Here is a 22,787-nt window from a genome sequence, read left to right as displayed (position 1 = left end):
AGGCAGCGACAGTGTTTCCAAACAACCAGTGAAGCTAACATTAGCTTAATTAGCAAGCAACAGGGAGGGCAGGGCCTCCCGTAAAGGTAAGTTAGGTAAATTCTTTTGTTCTATTTTATTTATAGGCTCATTATATAGATCTCTCAGATTACCTGGACCGTCCCTGCATGCAGATAGAGGGTCTCTATCTAACTTACATAACTTTGCAGCTATTTTAGGCACAAGCTTTAGCCAATAAGCTGCTGCTGAGCCCAGCTTCACACAGGAACATGGATATCTCTCACTTTTCACCGCCTGGCCCACCAATGACTTAACAAGTGGGCCACTTCTCACTTTGATGTAAAAACAGGCAAAAAATGTATTGGATTGTGCACATTGTCTGTTAAATCTGTCTTGGCCAAGGTTGTTCTAATATTTGTGTTCAATTAGGCAACATCTTTGCATGGTGACTCCAGCTGTTGTAAAGATGGCACTACCACATCTTGTTTTTATAAGAGAGGAGCATAAACTTTACCTGCAACAGCTACCAAAGGTATGCTGAGGTTGTTTCCCGCATGCCAAGAGACTTATTTTTATTTCAAGTCCTGCAGGCGATGTACCTGGCTACCTAGAAGGAGGTTAGGTTAGATTGGTTGGTTATGTAACAAGTTTAGCCCTGCCAGGACTTTACATAGCCCTAAATACAACAGCTATGGTCCAAATGCTGAATCCTTACTGAGGTCAAACACCTCTGCATCAAAGCAAGTGTCACCTCAAGCCGTGGCATTGCTGTGTGTAACACCCACAAACATCATAATTTCTGCACATCATATATAGATGTCTTTTCTGGACATTTGCAGGAAATTTCAAATTACGTTTGTAGGAGGCAACTGCTATATTTGTGGGATTATTACATTAAAAGCTGCAGGTTTGTATTACGTTTGTGGTTCATTATTATGTTACAGGTGTGTTGTTTTACAGTGTAGAATTATGTAGACTGTCCTTAATATGGAAAGGATGCTGTGCAGACTCATTGAAAAAGCATGCTCATGTTCCTAGAGGGTGATGGAGCTTGACAGCTGAGGACACAGACCGACTGTAAGCCGCAGAGAGCAACATTTTGCTTGCGAGGGAAAGTTAGTGGCCCACTCCATTAAGTATGCTCCTGTTTAATTGGATAAGAACAGTGGGAGGTGAGAGACAATACTGTAGATAGGTATTGTTGGATTTATTCCCAGCAGGGTTATGTGGTGTGTATGGTCAAAAAGATCCCTCTTTACAATAATTTTTCTCTTTATTCCTGAATTCAATACTCCTATCATATTATTATTGTTTTTTAAAATTAATTTCTAATCTGCCAGTGGAATGGATTTTTTTCTTTTATTTTACATGTTGTGGCCATACAAGAAGATCATTTCATTTTTTTTGTATTTTCTTCTTCTCTCTTTCCCTCTCTCTCTCACACACACACACACACTCACTGCTCACACAGCACCTGTAGAGCTGGGGCTATGTTAGGGACACGCTACGTAACAGAATAGATCACATCATCTGAACTCACCTTCAGCTGGCTTCTGAGGCTTACAGTTCTCTTGTGTAAAGCCTGACTTGACCTAAAGTGTGCACACGCACCCCACACACACATACACAGAAAGAGACACAACCACACACTTCTTTATCAAAATTTGATTTTAATTTGCATTTTTAAATTATTTTATTCATTATTTTATGACATTTTTGTACACATGACTAATATGATTCTGTAAGTAAAATGACAAGTGAGAGTTAATATCATAACTATATAGTCTCATATACAGTATAGGGTATTGAGTATGGTCTCATTTAGTCTCACTCCCGGGGACCCACATATTCGACTAAGGGTTTTAGGATTGTCTCTTAAAAAACAAACGTTGCATCCAAAGCCTATTAAAGACATGTAGGAAAGGAAGGACAGAAGACATGGGGATGTCACTTCCCAAATCTGACTGTTCAGGACTGAAACATGAGCAAACCTACATTCTCTTCTGCAATTTGGGAAACATTTTTTTAAGAAAATTACACAGTGATAAAAGGAACTGGAAGGGAATAGCAAAATATAGTATGTCTGTGAATATTGTGAAAATGCAATTAATCACTGAATTTGAATAGTTAATCATGATTTTTTAATCATATGTTTTCAATTCAATTATTTTGCACTACAAAACAAATCTGAACTCCGTATTGACAGGGTAAAGCGATTCTCTTGATTAGGATCAAATAACTGCATGGGAAGAACATAACGTGTGCATGTCTGTAAAGGATCATGGTTACCCAGAAAACCCATTTTCATTCCGATATCCCTAAGTCTGGGGTCAGGGGACCCCCGCCATGCAATTTTTTCATTGCCAAAATTTAGCCTAGATTTGAAGTGTTATGCAGCCCCTTTACTGGGAAACTACATTGGTACCACTGGATTCCTCAGGTCTTCTAGTATCATATAATACTAGTAATATTACTCTAGTTTTAAAACTCAGCCAGATACAACCTCTTAAAGACAGGAATGTCAGCTGGTGATTATAATAAAAAATTTTAAAAAACATATGTATGGGCCCTTAGCAATTAGTGCATTAAGCCCTTATTTAAAAAACTAAAAAAAAAACTACACAGTGATATCAAGAATTTGAAGGAAGTAGCAAAATAAAGTAATAAAAACTTTCTGACAAAAAGAGCGCATTAGTACTCATAGTAGTCAAAACCTGAACAAAAGTATCAGTACAACCAGATTATTGTATTTAAAAATGCCTTTCAGGCGGCTTTTGACACTCTGAGTTTAAAGTTCTGTTATGACAAAACCAACAAATCTCATGCAGCACCTCCCTGAATGTTGCGGTGTGTTGCACCAGAGCAATCGGGATAGTTTTCAAAGACTGTGTGCACAGTGCTATGATCTGATAGGACTGCAGTCTTCATCACCATCAGGCTGTAAACTCGTTGTGTAAGGCCCACTTGCTTGGGTGTGGGGATTGGAAGAAATGATACATGACACTGGTAGAGGTGGGAACAGGAGGTGAGGGTGGGGATGGAGAGGGATGGACAGTTATAGATGACATGGAGAGGGAGAAGGAGGGGAAAGGTAAAGGAGGACATACACTGAGGCAGAAGGGAGGGGGGAAGGCAGTATCAAAGGAGGGAGGAACATTAAGATTGAGGGAGGAGCCCTTGGTCCTCAGCTTCTGACCTGGCGAGTTGGAGCTCCACCTCGGCTGAGGAAGGAAAATCTCATTGAGGATTTACCGTTGGGACCTTCAGACTGAAGTCTGAGCTTGCAGGACTTTTCTCGTTTAGGATTCAATTTACTGGAATATTCATTCAGAGACTCGGAGACCTGACTACCTGCTGGAGTCCTTCCTGCTGTACAAGAGATTTCATAGCATGGTATGATAAAATGTATATTTGTGTGCATTTTGTGTGTGTAGATGTAGTATGTCTTTGCTCTAATGTCCTCATAGTGTCCAGTTTGATTCTTAAATGCTTCTCTTGAAGCATGCTAGGTTTTAAACATGTTAAATTTAAGTTAATTTCTATTATAAGAAATTGGTATGTTATATAGATTAGGAATGGGCACTGTGTAGGACTTGTGAGATGAAGTTTCAGCATTGCTGTTTGCCCCAGCAAATTGTTTGTTTCTGAGTTAAACACTAATGTTCAGCAGTTCTAATTTGTTCCTCAATTCCACTAATCATTTCGTTGGTGTCTACTTTTTGACTTTGTGCAGCAGCATCAGTGTGCAGGGCCTGAGGCTAATCTAAGTATATCTTCTCAGGGATTAAATAGCTCCCTAATGAGCTTTCACTAATGTCCAAGCTTCACTTAAGGGAGAAATCTCACTGCAGGTTCTCAGCACAATGTCAAGGAGGCCACTGCACTTAAAACAGAAATGCTGCTATTATAACCGCTACTTCCAACAGTATTTAACAATTCAGCACAGAATTGAACTCCAGCTACAAGGAAATGAAAAGATTTAAGCTCTAATAAGTACAATTTTGACTCTCATATAAGATTCTGTAATACATCCTAACATATAAGTAATTTCAGCATGTCACAGAAACAGACTGCAAGAAAATGTTTTTTTTTATTAATCAATTTCATAATTTTCCAGCAAATATTATATTATTGTTATGTATGATAATCCACATAAATATGTCAAATCCTGGAATTTGTCAGCAGCAGACCCCAATACAGACCTTATAGTTCATATAAGCTCTGTTTCAATCATATTAAGACATTATAAAGACACTTCAAAGAATTAAACCATGATTCCAGAAATGTTGGCACGCTGTGTAAAACGTAAATAAAAATGTTAAAAATTATGCAATTTTTTGCAAATCCTTTCCAACATATAGTCAACTGAGCACAGTACAAAGACAAGATGTTCAATGATCAAACTGATAAACTTTATTATTTTTTGTAAATATACACTCAATCTGAATTTTAGATCTGCAACACATTCCAAAAAAGTTGTGACATGTGACGTCACCTTTCAGCAGCTCTTAGTTAGCATTTGGGAACTGAGGACACTAATTCGTTCGTTTTAAGATTTCTTTCTCAAGATTCAATGAATTTTGAATACATATTTCCCCCACGGTACATTTTACAAAGTGTCCCAACTTTTATGTTATTATTGGGTTATTGTCGCCGATAAAATAAAGTAAGCAGTACAAAACTTTCTTTTGAGCTGTAGTAAACTATCAGTAGTAGAGAGCAGCAGAAAACAGAAATGCTAAAAATATATACAAGAATCTCAAAATTAAACCTGTAACTGAGTAAATGTACCATTAGTAACAAGGTCTGTAAACATGGGTGGATTATGAGACATTTGGCCCCAGGGCACAGATATGGAAAGGGCCCCACCACCTCTCCCACACAGGAGCAAGATACAAAGACTTTGTCTTGGTTTTGCATGTCTTTGTAGTCATTATGTATCTATTTGTTGGTTTTTGTCTCTGCATGGTCATTTTAAGTCTCTTCCTCAACGTGTTATGTGTTAATTTGGCATTTGACATTTTGCAAGTGAAGTCCACCAACCAGCATTTGTATGTGGAAACCATGTGTATAGTAAATGGGCTGAAAAATAGGCTTGATATGGGATTGTGAACAGGTTAATAATGCCCCAATTCCAATTGCCCACTTGGGTGGGTTTACCCGAGAGGGCCCCAGATAAGATGCCGTTTTGGGCCCATACCCACTTGGTATCCAGGTAGTCCTAGCATTACCAATGTGGGGCCCTCTTGGGTAAACCCACCCATGAGGGCAGATGGCATGGGGCCATTATGGAGCCCATGGACAATCCCACATATTTCAGCCCATTTACTATCCACAAGGGCCCCAGACTTGTTCAGTAATCTATCCATGGCTGTAAGTGGATGGATATCAGGAGTGGAAAAAGTTAGAACGACAACAACATATTCATCACCATTAATAAGCGTATCCTTATGTATTCACCTATAATTTAATATGCAGACATTATAGTTATTTTTCAGCTACCTTGCATTTAAACTATTTTTTTTTCTTTGTCTTGCAGTGAGTAATATGAGGAAGCCTTTGAATGGGCTAGATCCTGGAATCAGACTGCAGGGCTCCCATTGTGCTTAGACCCGGGAAGCAGCATGCAAACAAATCGGTGAGTCAAACCCCCGCCCTCGTAGCCACCAGCACCACCAACCCAGCACTGGGGGGATTCCAGACTGTTCCACCCTGCCTGACAACCTACGCCAAACACCATGGATTTCCTGCTACCCATAAGAAGTCCAGACAGGATGGCTTCCTCCAGCTCCGAGCCTCTTCTGGGCCCTCACAGCAGCTGCACCAGGCACCACTATCATGGCGTCAGAAGAAAGCTGCGGCCAGGACGGATTCTAGGCTTCATCATCAGTATGGTGGCGGTCTGCACATTCTGTTCATGGAGTGCCTTGTCGCTGGTCACATCTGTGGCCAAGGAGTTGGAATCGTCTGCTGAGGGCTCAGCAGAGGAGGCAGTGCCCCAGAGAACTCTTCTACAGTACCACAATCTCACAGCTGCGCCAGAGGACACGCCGGTAGCTATGAAATCATCTGACATGGAGATGAATCACGGGGACTACCCAACGGACTACTTCAGCGTGGAGGAGAGACGCCAGGGCTATGTGGTTTTTCATATGTTTGGCATGTTGTACATGTTCATAGCCTTAGCCATAGTCTGTGATGAGTTCTTTGTACCTGCGCTCACAGTCATCACAGAGAGGCTGCAGATCTCTGATGATGTAGCAGGAGCCACCTTCATGGCGGCAGGTGGCTCAGCCCCAGAGCTCTTCACTTCTGTCATAGGAGTCTTTGTTTCCCACAGTAACGTGGGTATCGGTACCATTGTGGGCTCTGCTGTCTTCAACATCCTGTTTGTGATCGGGATGTGCGCCCTGTTCTCCAAAGAGGTGTTGCACCTCACCTGGTGGCCTCTGTTCAGAGACGTCTCATTCTATATCATCGGCCTGCTCATGCTCATCTATTTCTTTCTGGATAATCAAATCACATTGTCGGAAAGTATCAGCCTGCTGATGTGCTACAGCTTCTATGTGACGTTCATGAAGTTTAACGCCAGTGTAGAACAGGTCATCAAATCCTGCCTGGGCAGCAACCAGGTGGACGAGCTGGAGACCGCACCAAAGGTGAGCACGTCCATCCATCCATCCATCACCATTAATCCATCCATCCATCCATCCATCCATCCATCCATCCATCTCTCTCTTAAACCATCAGTCCATCTGTCCGTTCATCCATCTCACCCTCTTCTCCCTCTTTTCATACCCACTCTACTCTGTCAGTTTATGGCAACAGCTAATCCGTACATTCATCCATCCACCCATACATTTAACTCGATGTTATTAGTCACTGAATGACCCTCCGTCCATTGAAGGAACATCCCCATCACAAACAACTATCAACAAGTGTCCAACTCTAATACAGGGAAAAATAATGTGAAAATCTTCTAAAAGTAGAAAAATGCAAGGTTCTAAATGTGGAAGTACAGCTCTTCTTTTCTTTAAGTGACCATTCGTCATTTTTGGCCTGAGTCTCTGATGAGTGGATGAGGTTATATTTCTTGGAAAAAAATCCTGACTTGTGTTACTGGTCATCTCTTAAGGACTGATCTAAGAAAGCATGTGTATGAGCAATGAATGAGGTCCCAGAGGGAACCTGTCATTGCCACTGACTCCAAGAATTGTAGTGTTCCTGTTCTGGGAAGCAGATAGGGCGTTGAACAAACAGCGTCCTACCAGACAGCCAAACCATCTAGACTTCACCTGACTGGAGGGATATAGATAGAGATTTGTCTTAACTTGCCACCTGTGCAGCTTGGACTGCGCCAGACCGCAGAACCAGACTGCAGACTCCCGGTGCTGACTAATTCTTGAAGCAGGCCTTAACTTCTGTCACTACTTTGAGTAACCAAGTCCAGGCCACAGTCTAGCAAGACTCTCAGAATAGTACTAATTAAAATGCAAAAGACTTTATGATAGATTTTATGTTAGAATATCAATGAAAGTGAAATACATTTATATACCTTTGATTTAATTTACCGTACTTCATTACAAGGTTTTGATCAAGTTTTCAGTGTTATTCTCACCCACCATCATGTTTAGGGGAGATGGTCAATAGAGTCAGTCAATATAATGCCACACTTATCACAGAAAACTTTTGATAGTGTTGAGCATTTTAGCCAGTAATGTCCCCAGGAAAAAACAAGAACATGGAAACAACATGACCCCAGGGGTAATTACATAGCCATATTAGCCTGATGTATGGTCCAAACTACACGGGGCTGAATTTATAAAAATCTGCTTTCAATCAAAATTCTACAGAAGTGAATTATTAAGAGTGACAACGGAAGCATGTTAGTGTTCTTACACATATAGCCAGTCAGAAAATTGCAAAATATCACATACTGATATGTAGTTTTGTTTTCAAACACCATGCCAGGACTAAGTCATATTCAGATATTCATAAGCATTCTGTATGCCAAAAACTGAGGCAATAGAAAGAGCAAAATTACTCCAGCAATCCTCGTAGCATCTACTTAACCTCACCAGCACGCTCCCTCTTTAAGCGCTCCTCGTCTTTGTCCTGACATTGCAAAAAGTGGTCTCATGTCTCTGAGGGAAGGTCATACCTTCGAGTGTTTTAGTGTGTTTTTGTAACAGCTGGTTACAATCTGAATAAGTCATACAAAGGATGTTTACCAAGTGACAACACTGTGGTACCAACCACTTCACATTCACTTAACAAATCACTTTGTATCAGCTGAAAGAAGATGATGGGGAAGAGATTAGCTTGGAGTGCTCTTTGTGCTGCACACTGCTGTGTTCAAGACAGAGGGGGGGAGAAATGATGATGATGATGATGATGATGATGATGCTGCAGTGCAAACACATACTCACGTATGTCTCTTCGTCTTTTTCTGTCTGTGTGCAGTTGGAGTCAGATCTGTTACTCTCTGATGTTGTAATCTCATACGGCGCTCAGGTGACAAACATTAAAAAGTACTGTAGGCTGATCTTAGAGCAGCTAGCCTGTAGCCTAGACAGACAACACCCATCACCAGTTCTTCAGGGGCGCATGGAGTGCACATGATCTGATTTTTGTTTGTCCCCAAATATAAATCACAGATTATGGTGCATTTTCTTTGTATTATAGGCTAATGCAGTGAGATCTTGTGCTCAGAAACAAATTGTTAAAGATGCAGTATCGAAATCTAGAGAAATAGTTGTTTTTTCATTCACAGGACATCAGATTGGTCCGAGTACCTATCCAAAAAAATAGTATTTCAGGATCTAGTATTGAGACTCAACGATCAATTTTCAATTTCCAAAATTGCTTTCTGAGTATTTTAGATTCTACCGGTGGTTGAAAACACTTCTTAGAAGGAGGCAGATATTCTTATGGCAATGATTCAGGTCAGGAGGAGTTCTCACGTTTTCGGGAACAGGTGAGCTCATGATCACCAGGCTCTAATGTGGACTGATTTAATGCTCCTCCCCTTAAAAGCTTAGTTAACTGTAAACAAGAAGAAAAAAAACTGTTTCCCAGGAAGCATGACTTGCTTTTTCTTAGTTTTATCAAAGTATGAGCTAAATTCTTGGCACAGCAATCACTTTTATATAAAATCTTTATCGTTTTGCCTCTGTCATCTTGTGTTTTTCTTTTCTCCTGACACTGAATTGGTCATTTAGTACTTTTAGTGTCTTTCATGATCTTCAGGCCAAAACTATTTTTAACAATTTTGTATTTCATGTAATTTCATTCACCAACAATCAGTTGCTGACAATAAGATTTTTTTTTCTTAGTCCCAAATGAATCATCAGACTTGTCTGTATCTTATCCACTTCTGTATATTTCATACTCTCTCTGTTTTAACCTGTGAGCACATGTAGTATATCTGGGCGCTCCTCAGTGTTGTTGCAGAAGCTCTATTTGACATTTGTGCCCTTCTGGGAATCAGCTGTTCGTCAGGCTGTCTCACCTCAACCCAAGAACAGCTTTTCTCTTTCTGTCGTCCAGCACTTGATGTCCAACTGCCTTGCCCTCATGTGTCAGTAGCTGCTTGATAATCCCTGGGGTTAATGCTCCCCAATCCCATTAGAGCCGCTAATAATAGTCAGATGCTCCTTGGGGGAGCAAGAATCAGTAGATCACTAAGAAATAAAAGGCTGCTCCATCCTCAGCCTGCACTCGTGCTCATAACTGTGATTTGGTTTTTGTTTTGTGGCTGGTTGTGGATGTTTCAGGTGTTTTTTGCACTATGCATAGAGTGTTTGTGTAGAGAGGGACACGAGAGATCTGATGGTTTTCTTGCTGATGGCACTAAAGACGACAATCCTCTCTGATCCCCTTATCAACTGCTTACCTGTGGTGACGACAGCAAACATACAGCCCAATACTCTGTCACCCAGCTGCTGCAGAGCTCCAATGAAATGTTCAAATTCAGTGGATATCAGACACGGATACAATGCAGCAGTGTTGTGCATCTGCATTCTCATTAAGTTTTTATTCTACAATCACAGACTTAAACGATAAAACTTTTATTTAACAACAGCAACGTTCCGTTCAGTCTTGCTGGCTCTGGGGTCAGCACAAAGCTGACTGATTTTACACTTGCACCGCACTTTGCATTTCATTCATTCATTGTGATCATTGTGATTATGGTCAAAATCTGCTGTCCAGAAATGCAGCTAAATGATGAGAAGTTTTGTTGAGCAAGGCACTGAATGCTGACTTATTGCAATGGAAACTGCAGATACAATGAACAGTTTTGCAGCTGAAAAGAATAAATAAAAAGTTGCTGACAGATGAAAGAGGAATGTTTGACAGCACGGTGACCTGTGAAGGTTGCTGCGGGACTTCACACGCAGGCTTGAACAGCACCAGTCTAAAAGTGGTGATTAATCCTGGCTAAGTCCCACAGCTCGGATGGTCAGGTGGACAGAGGGAGAGAGAGAGAGAGAGAGAGAGAGAGAGAGAAGGGAAATGAAAATGTGCAGACATTTTTTGAAGGTAATCAGGTTGTGCCTCGGTGATAACAGTGATAATGATGATAAGTGGGAAAGGGGAGGGAGGTTTGGTGTAAATCTGCATGGATTTTAGGATTTGGGTGTCTTTCAGCATCTGTAGCTTCTTGTCTGGAGTAGGGATGAGACCACTGAACTGAAACGGCAGCTCAATCAAAAGTGACAAAATCATTTAAGCCTGAGGCCTTCTTCTTCTTATCAGATCACCTTTGACTCTTAAACAGCTCTTACAAGAACAAGCTGTGATCTGCTTGTCGTCACACATTACTTCCTAAGGGAGACAGATTTTGATGGAGGACTACCATTCAAGTTTATTCCAAAGTAAATGTTTTTAAAGACCTGATCTTAAATTATGCTCCGTGATTTACGGCTGTTCTGTTTAGCTGTTCTGTTTAAGTCAGTAAAAACAGATGCATACTATGAACCAGTGAGCTGCAGCTGAGCTCAGTAATTTTCTGTAACTAAAAAAAAAATGCATAAAATTTTGAACTCAGGCAATAGTAAGACCTGAATGACAACATGCTGCTTCTTAATAAATGTCATTTGTATGTACAGTATATATTATCTGTGTAGCGGCAACACTTTATACATTTGCTCATGCTTTCATTTACAGTTTTTGTATTTTTAAATGTATTTATTATATCAAAATAGAAATTGTTGTAGGTGTCATTCTCAACAAAGAAGCGTCACATTTTATTATGTTATTCTCTGACAGTCCTCTTCAGGTCTGGCTAATTTAGCATCTACAACTTAGTTATAAAGTGCACCATATCTTACATTTTATTTGTATTCCTGCTCGAATGACAAGGAAAAAAGATTAGGGGGGTGTTCTTGTTTCTGGTCCAAATGGCTTAACTTGCTGGAATTGATTTGACTCAGATTTTTTTGGATATTAGCTGTTGATGATTCATATAAAAACCCGATGGGGAGGTTTAACCTCAAAAATACACCAAAGAGGAAATGAGGTGGGAGAGAAATAGGGGCAAAGGGGACGACAATTAGCAGATTTTCAAAGTAACTTACAGCATATCATGCCCAACAAAATACAACAAATATGCAAGTATACTGTGGTACAATTAAACTCCAATTTCAGTCCCAGCAGGTTCTACAGCAGGTCGTGTCTTTTGTCATCCAGCAGCTATCAGGAGCCATGTGAGCACGAACAAACATGAACTAATGCCAAGCTGGCCTCTGCCATCAGAGCTGCTCAGCAATCACATGGATTGCACAGACAGGTGTCCATACCTTCTTCTGTTTTTTTGTTACTTGACCATTTGAAACCTGATCAAATTGGCTTGATTTTTTTTTTCAGAAACATGGGAAGACGGCCTTCAGCAATGACAGAAAAAATAACCAAAAAAAATGTCAAAAGTACAAGACAATTACCTGAAAATTTATTCAAAAATACAGTTTTAAAAAATAAAGAAGTAACCAACGTTGCTTAAAACATTATATTTTTGTGACAAAATAAGGAATACGTAATTATGATGATTATGAATATAGCATTTCCCCCTATCTTTATGTCAACAGAAGCAATAAAAGCTCAATAAACACGAAGAATTATGGACTGGACAAACAAGTTAACAAATGTAGAAGTAAAACAGAAAGAATCCCCCTATATTTATCCATCCTTTAGCTGCCATAACAGCAGCAGGTGTCTTGTCAGATTCAAGCTAAAGGGATTATCTGCTCAAACTCTGGGGCCTGCATCATGAAAACGTGTCAACAACAAAACCCCCACCTCTCTGTTTAGTAATGATTAGTCAGATCCAATAGACTACTCAACTCAACTCAACTTTATTTATTTAGCACCTTTCATACATTTCATGCAGCCTAAAATGCTTCACATGGCAAAGTTAATAACACAGACACAATTTTAAAAAAAACACAAACAACTATACATAAAGTTTTGCAAGACTACAAAATTGCAATATCCTCGAGGATGAGTAGAATGAGTAGAAAAAGGCAGTTTGACATCATTGTCTGTGTAAGCTAACTCTGTATTAAGTTTAGCACTACAAAAGAGAAGTTTACCTCAGGCAAAATAGTGCTATTCCAGCTCTAAGCTAAAGTTAAGGGCGACTGTGAATCTGTTATGACAATGCAAGTGAGTGACTGAGTGTGTGAGTTTATTTTATATTATCTGGCATTTCACACAAACAATTTGCTGTTTGGAATTTGATGTATTTGTTTCTACAATTATTGCTAGGAATTACAGAAGTGCAAAGCATGTTCCTGAACCTATTTTTGTACATAAACCTCAGATCATTACTACATATAAGATTGATTCATCAAATTGTGCAGTGGTTTACAAGGATTGGTGAAAAATGGATCTAAAATTATTTGTTAGACCATGACCGATTTTGAAAAAGTGGTTTTGGTCCTCCGTTATGTTGCGTCTTAGCTGCTGAGATTCATCATTGGACTCGACCATCAGTTTAATTAAAGTTCCAGTGTGTAGGATTTAAAGGCATTTATTTGCAGCAATGGTATACAGTGTATTATTCAGGACTATGTTTTCATTAGTCTTTTATTGACCTGAAAATAAGAATTATTGTGTTTTTGTTTCCTTAGATAAGCCATTTCTATCTACATATGGAGTGGGTCCCACGGAGTCTGGCATCTTTCTACATTAGCCTTGAAGGGGCAATGGCTTTAGATAGGGCCATTTAAGGCTGTTTTTGCATTTTTGTGTTTTCACATTTTCACGTTTTCATTTTTTCATGTCAGCCACCATTGTTCTCCTGTCTGCAACTTCAACTCTTGATGCCAGTAAATTTTACATACCGGACCTTTAATTTCTAACCAAACAGAAATATCTAAATTCCTTGTGTTAAAAGTTTATTTTATTCTTGCCCAGATTTCATGGACAAACTTGGATCTGATTAATGCTTTCTAAACATTAAATTCAAAGCTTCCTTTCTGTTGCTTTTTCCTGAGCTTGTCCTAAAAGCATCTTGAGATTTTCTTTTCCAGATCAATATTGTATAACGCGATGACTCTCGGTGTGCAAAAACCCACCTATGGATAGCTACAGAGACGAATACCATCTAATATAGTGGAGAGTTTGGTGAACAACTGAATGAAAACTGAAATTATCATTACAGTCATAACGTTAGCACATCAAATAAAAGTTCAGTAAATGAGAACAGCTTGTGCAAACATCCTTTATTAACTTGTGGTCTGTACCAACAACAACAACAAAAATGTACATTTGATAATCTATCCACAACACGCCATGTTCCCATCTGTTTTCTTGAACATCTCCAAACCCCTGATTCCCACCAAACCCTCCCGACTTCTGACATTACCCAACACCACTACAGACTCTATCTGTCCCAGCCAGTGCTCTCTACATGTGTGTGTGTGTGTGTGTGTGTGTGTGTGTGTGTGTGAGAGAGAGAGAGAGAGCGATCACACCGCTGTGCTGAACATGTCCTCTGAAGAAATGGTTGGGGTTGACATTAGTGCGAGTCCTCCTCTGTCTCTCGTTTGTGTCCTTCGTGCTAATATACTTTATGTAGTGTGCTGAATAAAGTATATTAGATGCAAAGATTGAGGGTGTTCTTCCTATTTGAGAAAGAGAGTTTTCATTGTTTATTCATTGTTTACAAAACATTTGTTCAAGTAAATGTCAGGGGTTGACATGTCGTCATTGTGAATGAGAAGTGGTTCTCAATAGACTTTTATCGTTAAAGAAGGCAAAATAAATCAATAAATTAAGACTTTTTTTCTGTTGTAGTCTGTAAGCTATAATATTTGCTTTGCCTATTTTCTTCCCACCACTGTAGTAATGTAATATAACACCACATGGTCTGAATAAATATTGAAGATTATGAAATTATGTAGTATTTCCTGCAGATATTGAATTGCATATAGATCATATGTTTATGTCACTGTCTCTAAACCTCACGTGTAACTATAAGGAAGTTTATACTGTAAAAATATAGATTGTTTTCTCTTTCTGTGTTTTTAAAGGTTAACGCACCTGGAGATGATGAGAACAAGCTGACGGTGAGTTTCGCTTTTTTTCTCTATGCAACTTGGAGGGTCTGGAACATGTCATGTAAAAAGAAAGTGGTTTATGTGCAAGCATATGTTTACAGAATAATGTTTGTATCAAAGTCGTAACGCATTTTAAAGAAAAGGTGTTTCTAGATATGTTTTTAATTTTTTTAAATACGCTTTGGGGTCTTTTTTTCTCTCCACCAATGTTATTTGGCAGAGTTTCAGGATTTAATAATAAAATTGATGGAAATGGTACTGTATGCACTTATTCATTTTTTCTTTCATATAAACATTGTGGTATTCTTGCTACTGTTTTTATAGGCCAAACCGAGGCTGCAGAGGGAAGGCAGCTGCGCCTCTCTACACAACTCACTGATGAGAAACAGCATCTTCCAGCTCATGATACACACTCTCGACCCCCTCAGTGATGAAGGTAAGGATAAGCAAAAAAAAAAAAAGCAAACCCACACTCAAACATGCACTTAAATGCAACAGAATCTGTTAAACATGATAGAATGCTAAAATCCATCAAACTATAAAACACAAGATGTGCGGGGGAACATTATATAGCTTATATTAGATTATGTGGCAGCATGGACAATTAAATGTTTTTTTTTTCATGGTTAATATGTTAAAGAAGGTAAAACAGCTTTGGTGAAGATTATGTTTAAGTTTACGAAATGTGTGTGCTTGAGAGACTTAGAGTCTTTGGTTGAGGTAATATTTTGTAAGATAAGGGTGAATATATTCATTCATTTAACTACTCTCTCCCTGTAAAATGTTTTCAAAGGACAGTGGGAAACCATATTTTGCTCTGTTTGCAAAGAGCATGTACATGTGCGAATTAATCACAAATGTTCAGGAGACGATGCTGAACTGACTGAGCTTCTTATGTTTTTAGCACGTTTCAAAGAGAAGGCATCAATCCTGCACAAAATGGCCAAGCAGAAATGTAAAGAAGACGGTACCAGTGCCAATGGTGTAGGTGAGTGACAGTGAAACTTTGGGAGTCCGAATAAATCAAGTGATGGATCATCAATCAAGAACTGTGGATATTGATACATGAATGGCTGAAAGAAAAACATGTTAATCAAATAGTAAAACTGAAACAATGCATTCAGTGACTCAATGAGAAGACTGTTTTGATTTGTGATCTATGAAGTTACAATTTTATCTTTATATTCCCCTTTGTTGTTATTTGTTTTCTTATTTATTCATGTTTTATCTGTTAGTTGTGAATGTATGTATCTATTGCATTTCACATGTATCCAGTCATTTGATTTATCTGATTTGCCCATTTAATAATTAGTGCAGGAACTGACAGTAGATGTATTTGTCAGCAGACTGACGGATTTGTCAACTACTCCATTGTAAGACCAATCATCATTGAGGGGAAGACATGTCATACTGTGTTACACTTGTTAGGATGACCTCCTAACAAGGAAATTAACAAATATATTTTGTTTCTCAACGTAGGACCTGCCTCCCAGACACAACCTGCGAGAAATGCAAATTGTACTAAGTTTCTGCTCCTCTCTTAATGTCATTCGACAACATTTTGATTTCAAATTAATACTTTTGAATACTTTCTTTTGAACAAGGTCCTTAAACTGTGCTCTCGTCTCTCTTCTTTTTCTTTCCTCAAGCTGATAAAAACATCCCCAACAGTTCAAATGTTGCAGTGGAGGTCACACCACCCATGAATGGCGTTGCAGGAGGAGAAGAGGTGTGGGTTTTACTGTGTATTTTTGCATTCCTCCAAGTTTCCATGTAAAAGGAGCTGTATTTGACATTCAGAGCCTGTCTGTGATTTATAGTCTGAGCCTGGGTTGCCTGCATGTGGCTCTCAACATGGAGGTGGCTGAGCTTGTGGCTAGCAACGGTGCTTGCTTACAGTGCAAACAGTGCTTACAACAACAACAGTGCTGACAGAGCTAACTGGGGTAAAACCGGAGGGTGGGCGCCACACTTCCAACTTTCAATGTTGTTCCAATACCATGGTATGGGATGGCATTATCAATGGTAATATGAGCACAGTGCAGGGCGTCAGCACATAGCTAGTCAATGGGATATACACACACAGGGATTCACATGCACGTGCAGCCAGACCGTCTGCTGCAACAAAAAACAGAGAAGCTTGGATTGTAACGCACACAGAGGGAGCATGACTTCATTCTCTGCTCATTATACCATTACTCCACTATATCTTTACATAGCAAATAATGGTTTGCTGCTCTGAATGTCACATACAAAGACTTTTAATCATGCCAGTTTTATAAATGTTATATATATATATATCAATGAATTCCTTTTCCAGGATGGCGAGGAAGAGGAGGATGAGGACCAGCCTCTGAGCCTTGCCTGGCCAGACACCACCAGGAAACAGCTCACTTACCTCCTCGTCATGCCCATCGTCTTCCCTCTGTGGCTAACACTTCCTGACGTCAGGAGAGAGGTAAAAAAACACACACACACACACACACACACACACACACACACACACACACAGTGCGCGAAGCATTTTTTGTGTTTTGTGTGTACAAATGATTACAAGCAATTATGAGTTACCAATGCATAAGTATATAAGTACATATTCACATACTTACATGAAGAGTTTCTGTTCATCACCTGATATTAATTAAAAATACAGGCCTTTTTCACTGCTGTTTTTACAATCTTGCTTACCTGAAATATTTTAGATAACAAATTTCTCTATTTTCATTTATTTATTACATGACTTGCTTTATAATTTTGGGAGAAACAGCAGGTTTCAGTCTTGGTGTTTTCAAATCTACCAACTGGCCTATACATTTGGATCAAAGTACTGTATTAGACATTGACACTGCCCCTCAGGTAAGGTAGACCAGTAATTGATAGGTTGGTTGTTTGGTTGTTTGGTTGGTTGGTCGGTCAACTGTATGGTCCAACTAAATTTTGTTTTTATTGTTGTTTCAGACCTCAGAAAAGTACTTTCCTATCACTTTCATCGGCGCCATTACTTGGATTGCTTTCTTCTCATACCTGATGGTGTGGTGGGCTCACCAGGTACTTCATACACACACACACACACACACACACACACACTGTTTGTATCTGTCTCCTGCACCTTTTCTATTGTCTAGTCTCTTCTATTTCCAAGGCCTGTCCTATGAGTGCAGCAGTGAGGGTGTTGAATGTGTGACCACAGCAGCTAATCCCAACTAATCTGCATTGATCCACAGCCAGATGAACCTGTAACACTCTATTTTAACGGCGCAAATGCAACGACAGACAGGCCTGAAGCAGGAGGGCATGTGTGCAAGGTCAAATAGGAGATTTGCCTGCCTTTTATTTCACCATAAGTGTAGAGCGCTGTGTGCACAATGTGTTGGATGTGTGATGGTCAATTAATATTGTCTCATCCTGTCACAGTCCTGTTCTCATACCATTTTAAATTACTGGACCAAATACAGTCTCTATTTGCATCCTGGTGAAAAAAGTCACACTGCAGCTATTTGACTTTTTGCATCCGTCTCTACAGCGCATCACTGTGGATCCCACTGCACTGAGGTCAGAAGCAGTAAATGTTAGGACAAAGAAGCCATGGTTAGGGCTAGTACTAGCCAATTGTAGATATTGTCTGAAATTAAAGTAGCAAATCTACAAGAAAAAAAGCAAATATACTGACAGAGAGTCAGGTATGAAAAGCAACACAGTCCATGGTGGGAGCAATGTGGTGAATGGATGAGTCAAGCACAGGACTTTCATCCAGAAGACTGGGGTGTGAGTCCTGTGTGGGCTGATACTGACTTATTGTTTTTAGGTGGTTGATTTATCATTTTTAGTTTTTCTAATGTATGAAGCTGCTGATGGAATAGCCAAATAGACGTTTGACGTTGCAAGAATGTCCAAGAATATCACCATTCGGTATTATTATAAAATATTGCATTTAATCAGATTTGCCTAATAAACAAAAATGCGACTGACTCCATATGAGCTAGCATGGATACACAAACACCAAAAGCAAGACAAAAATGCTTTTCAGATGGTGAACAGGTAGGAGCACTGCTTGCACTGGTGCATATACTGCATTATAAATGATGTCAAACAATGTTTGGAGCAATGTGAAAACAATTTCAGTGTCACTGATGCAGTTTTCTATAAGCTGTTCAACATTAAGCAACTTGTTCTTTCTTTTTCAGGTTGGAGAAACGTTCTGGATCACAGAGGAGATAATGGGTCTGACCATATTAGCCGCTGGCACTTCAATCCCTGACTTGATCACCAGTGTGATCGTAGCACGAAAAGGCCTCGGTGACATGGCGGTGTCGAGCTCTGTGGGCTCCAACATCTTTGATATCACTGTGGGGTGAGTGCAGCAAACTACAAAAAACACACTGTTTTTTCTCTCACAACTGAGCTCAGAAATAAAATACTGACATAAAACTGTTCTCTGTTTTGCTTCCTCATCCTCCCTCCAGTCTGCCGTTCCCCTGGCTCCTCTACAACATCATCAACGACTTCAAGCCGGTGGAGGTGAGCAGCAACGGCCTCTTCTGCGCCATTGTCCTTCTCTTCCTCATGCTCCTCTTCGTCATCATCTCCATCGCGGCTTGCAAGTGGAAAATGAGCAAAATCCTGGGCTTTCTCATGTTCCTGCTTTACTTCATCTTCCTCATTGTCAGCGTCATGCTGGAGGACAGAGTCATTGTCTGCCCCGTCACCATCTGAGAGAGAGCGACTCCCGCTGAAGCGGAAATTAAGCATAAATGTGCTCACATGTACCATGATTTTCTGTAGGATTGGAAAAAAATGCTTGCACAGACACAAACTCTCTCTTACCTGTTTCACTTACATACACAATAAAAGACGCATACACACATAATCAAGTGACAGGTCTCAAACACACACACACACACACACACACACACACACACACACGCGCGCGCAATCAAGCACTGATTTAAATCAATGCTTAAAATTCAGACCGGTGCATCACAGCTGTTCAGCAGTGGCATTAAACAAGTCTGTGCATCATTTATGGACTCAATGCCGCCCTGTAGGAGGGACCTCTCTCTCCTTTTACCATGTGACTACATTCAGTAGTATTGGTTGAAATCTGATGGACAAGTTATGTGAACACTACCTGGGATGGAGATTTCAACTGAAGATCACCAGAGATTGTTGTTTTTTCCAACTAAAGGTATGAGTGGCAGTATAAGGAGAACCTCCACTACTCATGCGAGCAGCCAAGTTACGCACATAAACTGAATACGGGGACTTAAAGAGACGTTATTTTGTTTTGTTTTAAAAAGCTCTGAAAAGATCTGGTATGTCATGGGGAGAAACAAAGAATTGTGATAGCTGCTTTACATACCTTTAGATTTCAACTATGTTCATTCCACTTCCTGTATGGCTTTGCAATCAGCGAAAGGGAAATATCCAGTGTTATTAACTCTATTATGTTCATATTCAGTATATTTGAGGACATATTTGGCAGAAATGGTTCCCATGTGGGACACATTAAATAGTTACAAGAGAGCATACACAGATAGAATGGACCTAAGGTGTTTTATCATGCTCAGTATATCCCAAACATCATGTTTCAGGTTTTTCATATGACATGCTTGTGACTTTTTCTGTTGTGTCTGCCTTTACACGCACCACCTTAGAGAGAGATTACTTCACTACAACTGGACAATATTTTATGCATGGAAATATATGAAACAGGTCGGTGTCATATTTCCTATTAGATGATGCAGTAGTTCACCACTCAGTCTCTTCTGTAATGTTTTGATGTGAAACAACTCAAACAACTCATGTACTGTAAAAATTGTTGCACCGCTACGTTCACATACTGCTTTCTTGTGGTCAGCGTGTGACATAGAGGCTGAAATCTTTGAATGAAATTATTTTATGAAACATCAAGTAGGCCCATGTTTTTGACTGGAAAACAAAAAAATGGACTGTTGCAAAGATGCAGTTTGTGACATTCATATATTTTGGCGTTTTGGTTTTCCCCTCATACCTCTCTCTCTATTAGATCTAACACCAACCAAGTAACCTCACATCCTACTGTAGCGATAAAATGACATATATATACCTGATGTCAATTTATCGCTACAGCAGGATGTAAAGTCACTTGGTTTTTATCGCTATTGTGTTTGTTTTCATCTACTAACCAAATGCAAATATTCTGAAGGGGCTGTAAAAAAGATTAAACAACTCAAAGAGTAACACAATAAAGAAGTGTCGTAACTCAGTGAAACATTTCCCATTACTGTTATTACATTTTTTTCTCTTTTTGTGTGAAATTCAGGTGGATTTTGGTGGGGTCTCCTTTTTTATTGTAATAAGTAAAGTCAAACTGTCCTTAAAAGAGACAAATATATAACAAATATATATACGTGACCCATGTAAAGGTGCAGTCCAATGCAATACACTTTTTTGTCAAATTAAGCAAATATTTAAATGTGGTCTTTTAGCTGTTTATTCTGTGTGCGTTGAAAAATAATTTCAATGTTCATACACAGCCCCAGCTCTGTAAATGGGAAAAAATGCAAAGTGACTCAGACCAAGCAACACAACGCAATTGTGTTGTGCTCGTGCACAAGATATGAGAAATGCTGTGGACGTAAAAAGAGAAAGGCAGCAAGAGGGAGGCTGAATGGAAGTGTATTTGTTTGGGTGTCGACGTCAAATTGCAATGATCTTTTTCCAGAATTGCTGACTCATCACTACAATCTCATTGTCCCACTAAATGTGCTCTCAGTTTCATTCATCTTTTTCAGTTGAACTGCCAGTGCATGATGAACTGCACAGCTGGCTTTATATGTCAAATATGTGAAGCACAGCTTAATGTGGGTTGACATTTTATATTTTTTTTATCCAAGCAATTTTCAACATGCTCCATCAGTCTTGGAGGAATATTCGATAAAAGTACAAGCCATCTCTAAATAACACTCTCCTTTGCTTTTTATCTTGTGTAGTAATGCAGTAAATAAATGTAAAAGACAGTGACATGCTTAAACATTTTTGAAACTTTTACATTTTGTTTCCCAAAAACACTCAGGTATGAATTTGCATTTGCTTTTCTCTTAATTTAACTTCTAGACATAATCCATTTTGGATAAATGGATTTGATTTTCCTGATCAGATTGCCATTGCAGTATCAGTTTAACACTCCCAAAGGGTTAAAAATCATATTTTGTCATTATGTTGACTAAATTCCTCTTTTTTTAATTTGTATGTTTTCATAAATTTCAAAAGCTGTTTTTTTGTCATTGTCCATAAAATGTACCCAAATTATTCCCCATATCTGACAAAGTTGAAACTGTGTTTTATTGTGTGTTTATGTGTATAAAAACTGTAATGTAAGACTGTATATAAGCACCTGTGTGTTATCATAGTCAGCTCATAGTTTAACTCAGCACAATGTCTACTCTCAGACTCCAGACTTAGACTGTCTACGTAGCATCATTTCTAAACCGTTCCTGCTTTGATGGATCATGTGACTGTGAAGAATGTGTGCATGAGTGAATGCATTTAGAAACATCTATAAGATTTCATCCTTGACCAGTTTGAATGCCATGACAAATGGTAAAATGCTTTTGTATTTCCGTTGTATGTTATGCAAGTATGGAATCATATTCATGTACTACTTGAACCGTGTATTATACTGTAAAAAACATATATCATTCAACTCTGTATAAAGTGTTATATGACCAAATAAATGAAACCTCAAGTTTTCATTTTTGGTGTTTGGAGTTGATGGGAAATTTGGGTTTAGGTATAGAACCTTTTTTTGGATCTTACAAAATGGTTTGAAACATGTCGTCATTTCCATATAATTTAGATCAGCCTCCGAGTGTTTTTAATATTTTGACGTTTGCGCAGAATAATTAAGTAACTGTGTAACTGCTTGGGTCACAGGACGTTTTAAAGCTGACAAACTACTTTAACAGTCAGGTCACTTTACCGCTCAAGCTCCCGATCAGATTTGCAGTGTCATCTATCAGGATGTGATCTGCTTTACTTTGACACAAGCCTCTTACAGCAGCATGCATGGCCCGCTGCCACGACCAGAGTGATGCAACAGGGATTCAGTGGACACCTGTGGATGCCAATAAAGGACATGGTCACCTGTCTGCGCTCTATCCCTGTTTCTACTAACTGAGGACATTCACTCACTGCACTGTATGGCACTATTTGATGACAGACTTCCTTGTGTGTGTGCTGTTATCT

General features: G+C 39.3%; 1 protein-coding gene across 1 annotated transcript; it reads left to right on the top strand.

The window, feature by feature from the left end:
• Nucleotides 1–5,738: 5,738 nt before the first annotated feature.
• Nucleotides 5,739–19,474, top strand: slc24a2 (solute carrier family 24 member 2). Its single transcript, XM_042485599.1, has 10 exons — nucleotides 5,739–6,659; nucleotides 14,535–14,570; nucleotides 14,886–14,997; nucleotides 15,466–15,549; nucleotides 16,041–16,079; nucleotides 16,211–16,290; nucleotides 16,882–17,019; nucleotides 17,520–17,609; nucleotides 18,746–18,912; nucleotides 19,025–19,474. Exons 1-10 carry the CDS (start codon nucleotides 5,739–5,741, stop codon nucleotides 19,272–19,274), a joined length of 1,917 nt encoding a protein of 638 aa, XP_042341533.1. The 3' UTR covers nucleotides 19,275–19,474.
• Nucleotides 19,475–22,787: the final 3,313 nt, after the last annotated feature.

This window comes from Plectropomus leopardus, chromosome 4 (assembly GCF_008729295.1).
Source record: "Plectropomus leopardus isolate mb chromosome 4, YSFRI_Pleo_2.0, whole genome shotgun sequence".
Taxonomy (NCBI): domain Eukaryota; kingdom Metazoa; phylum Chordata; class Actinopteri; order Perciformes; family Serranidae; genus Plectropomus; species Plectropomus leopardus.
Note: the sequence above shows the minus strand (reverse complement) of the source record. Positions and strands in the feature narration are given on the sequence as shown.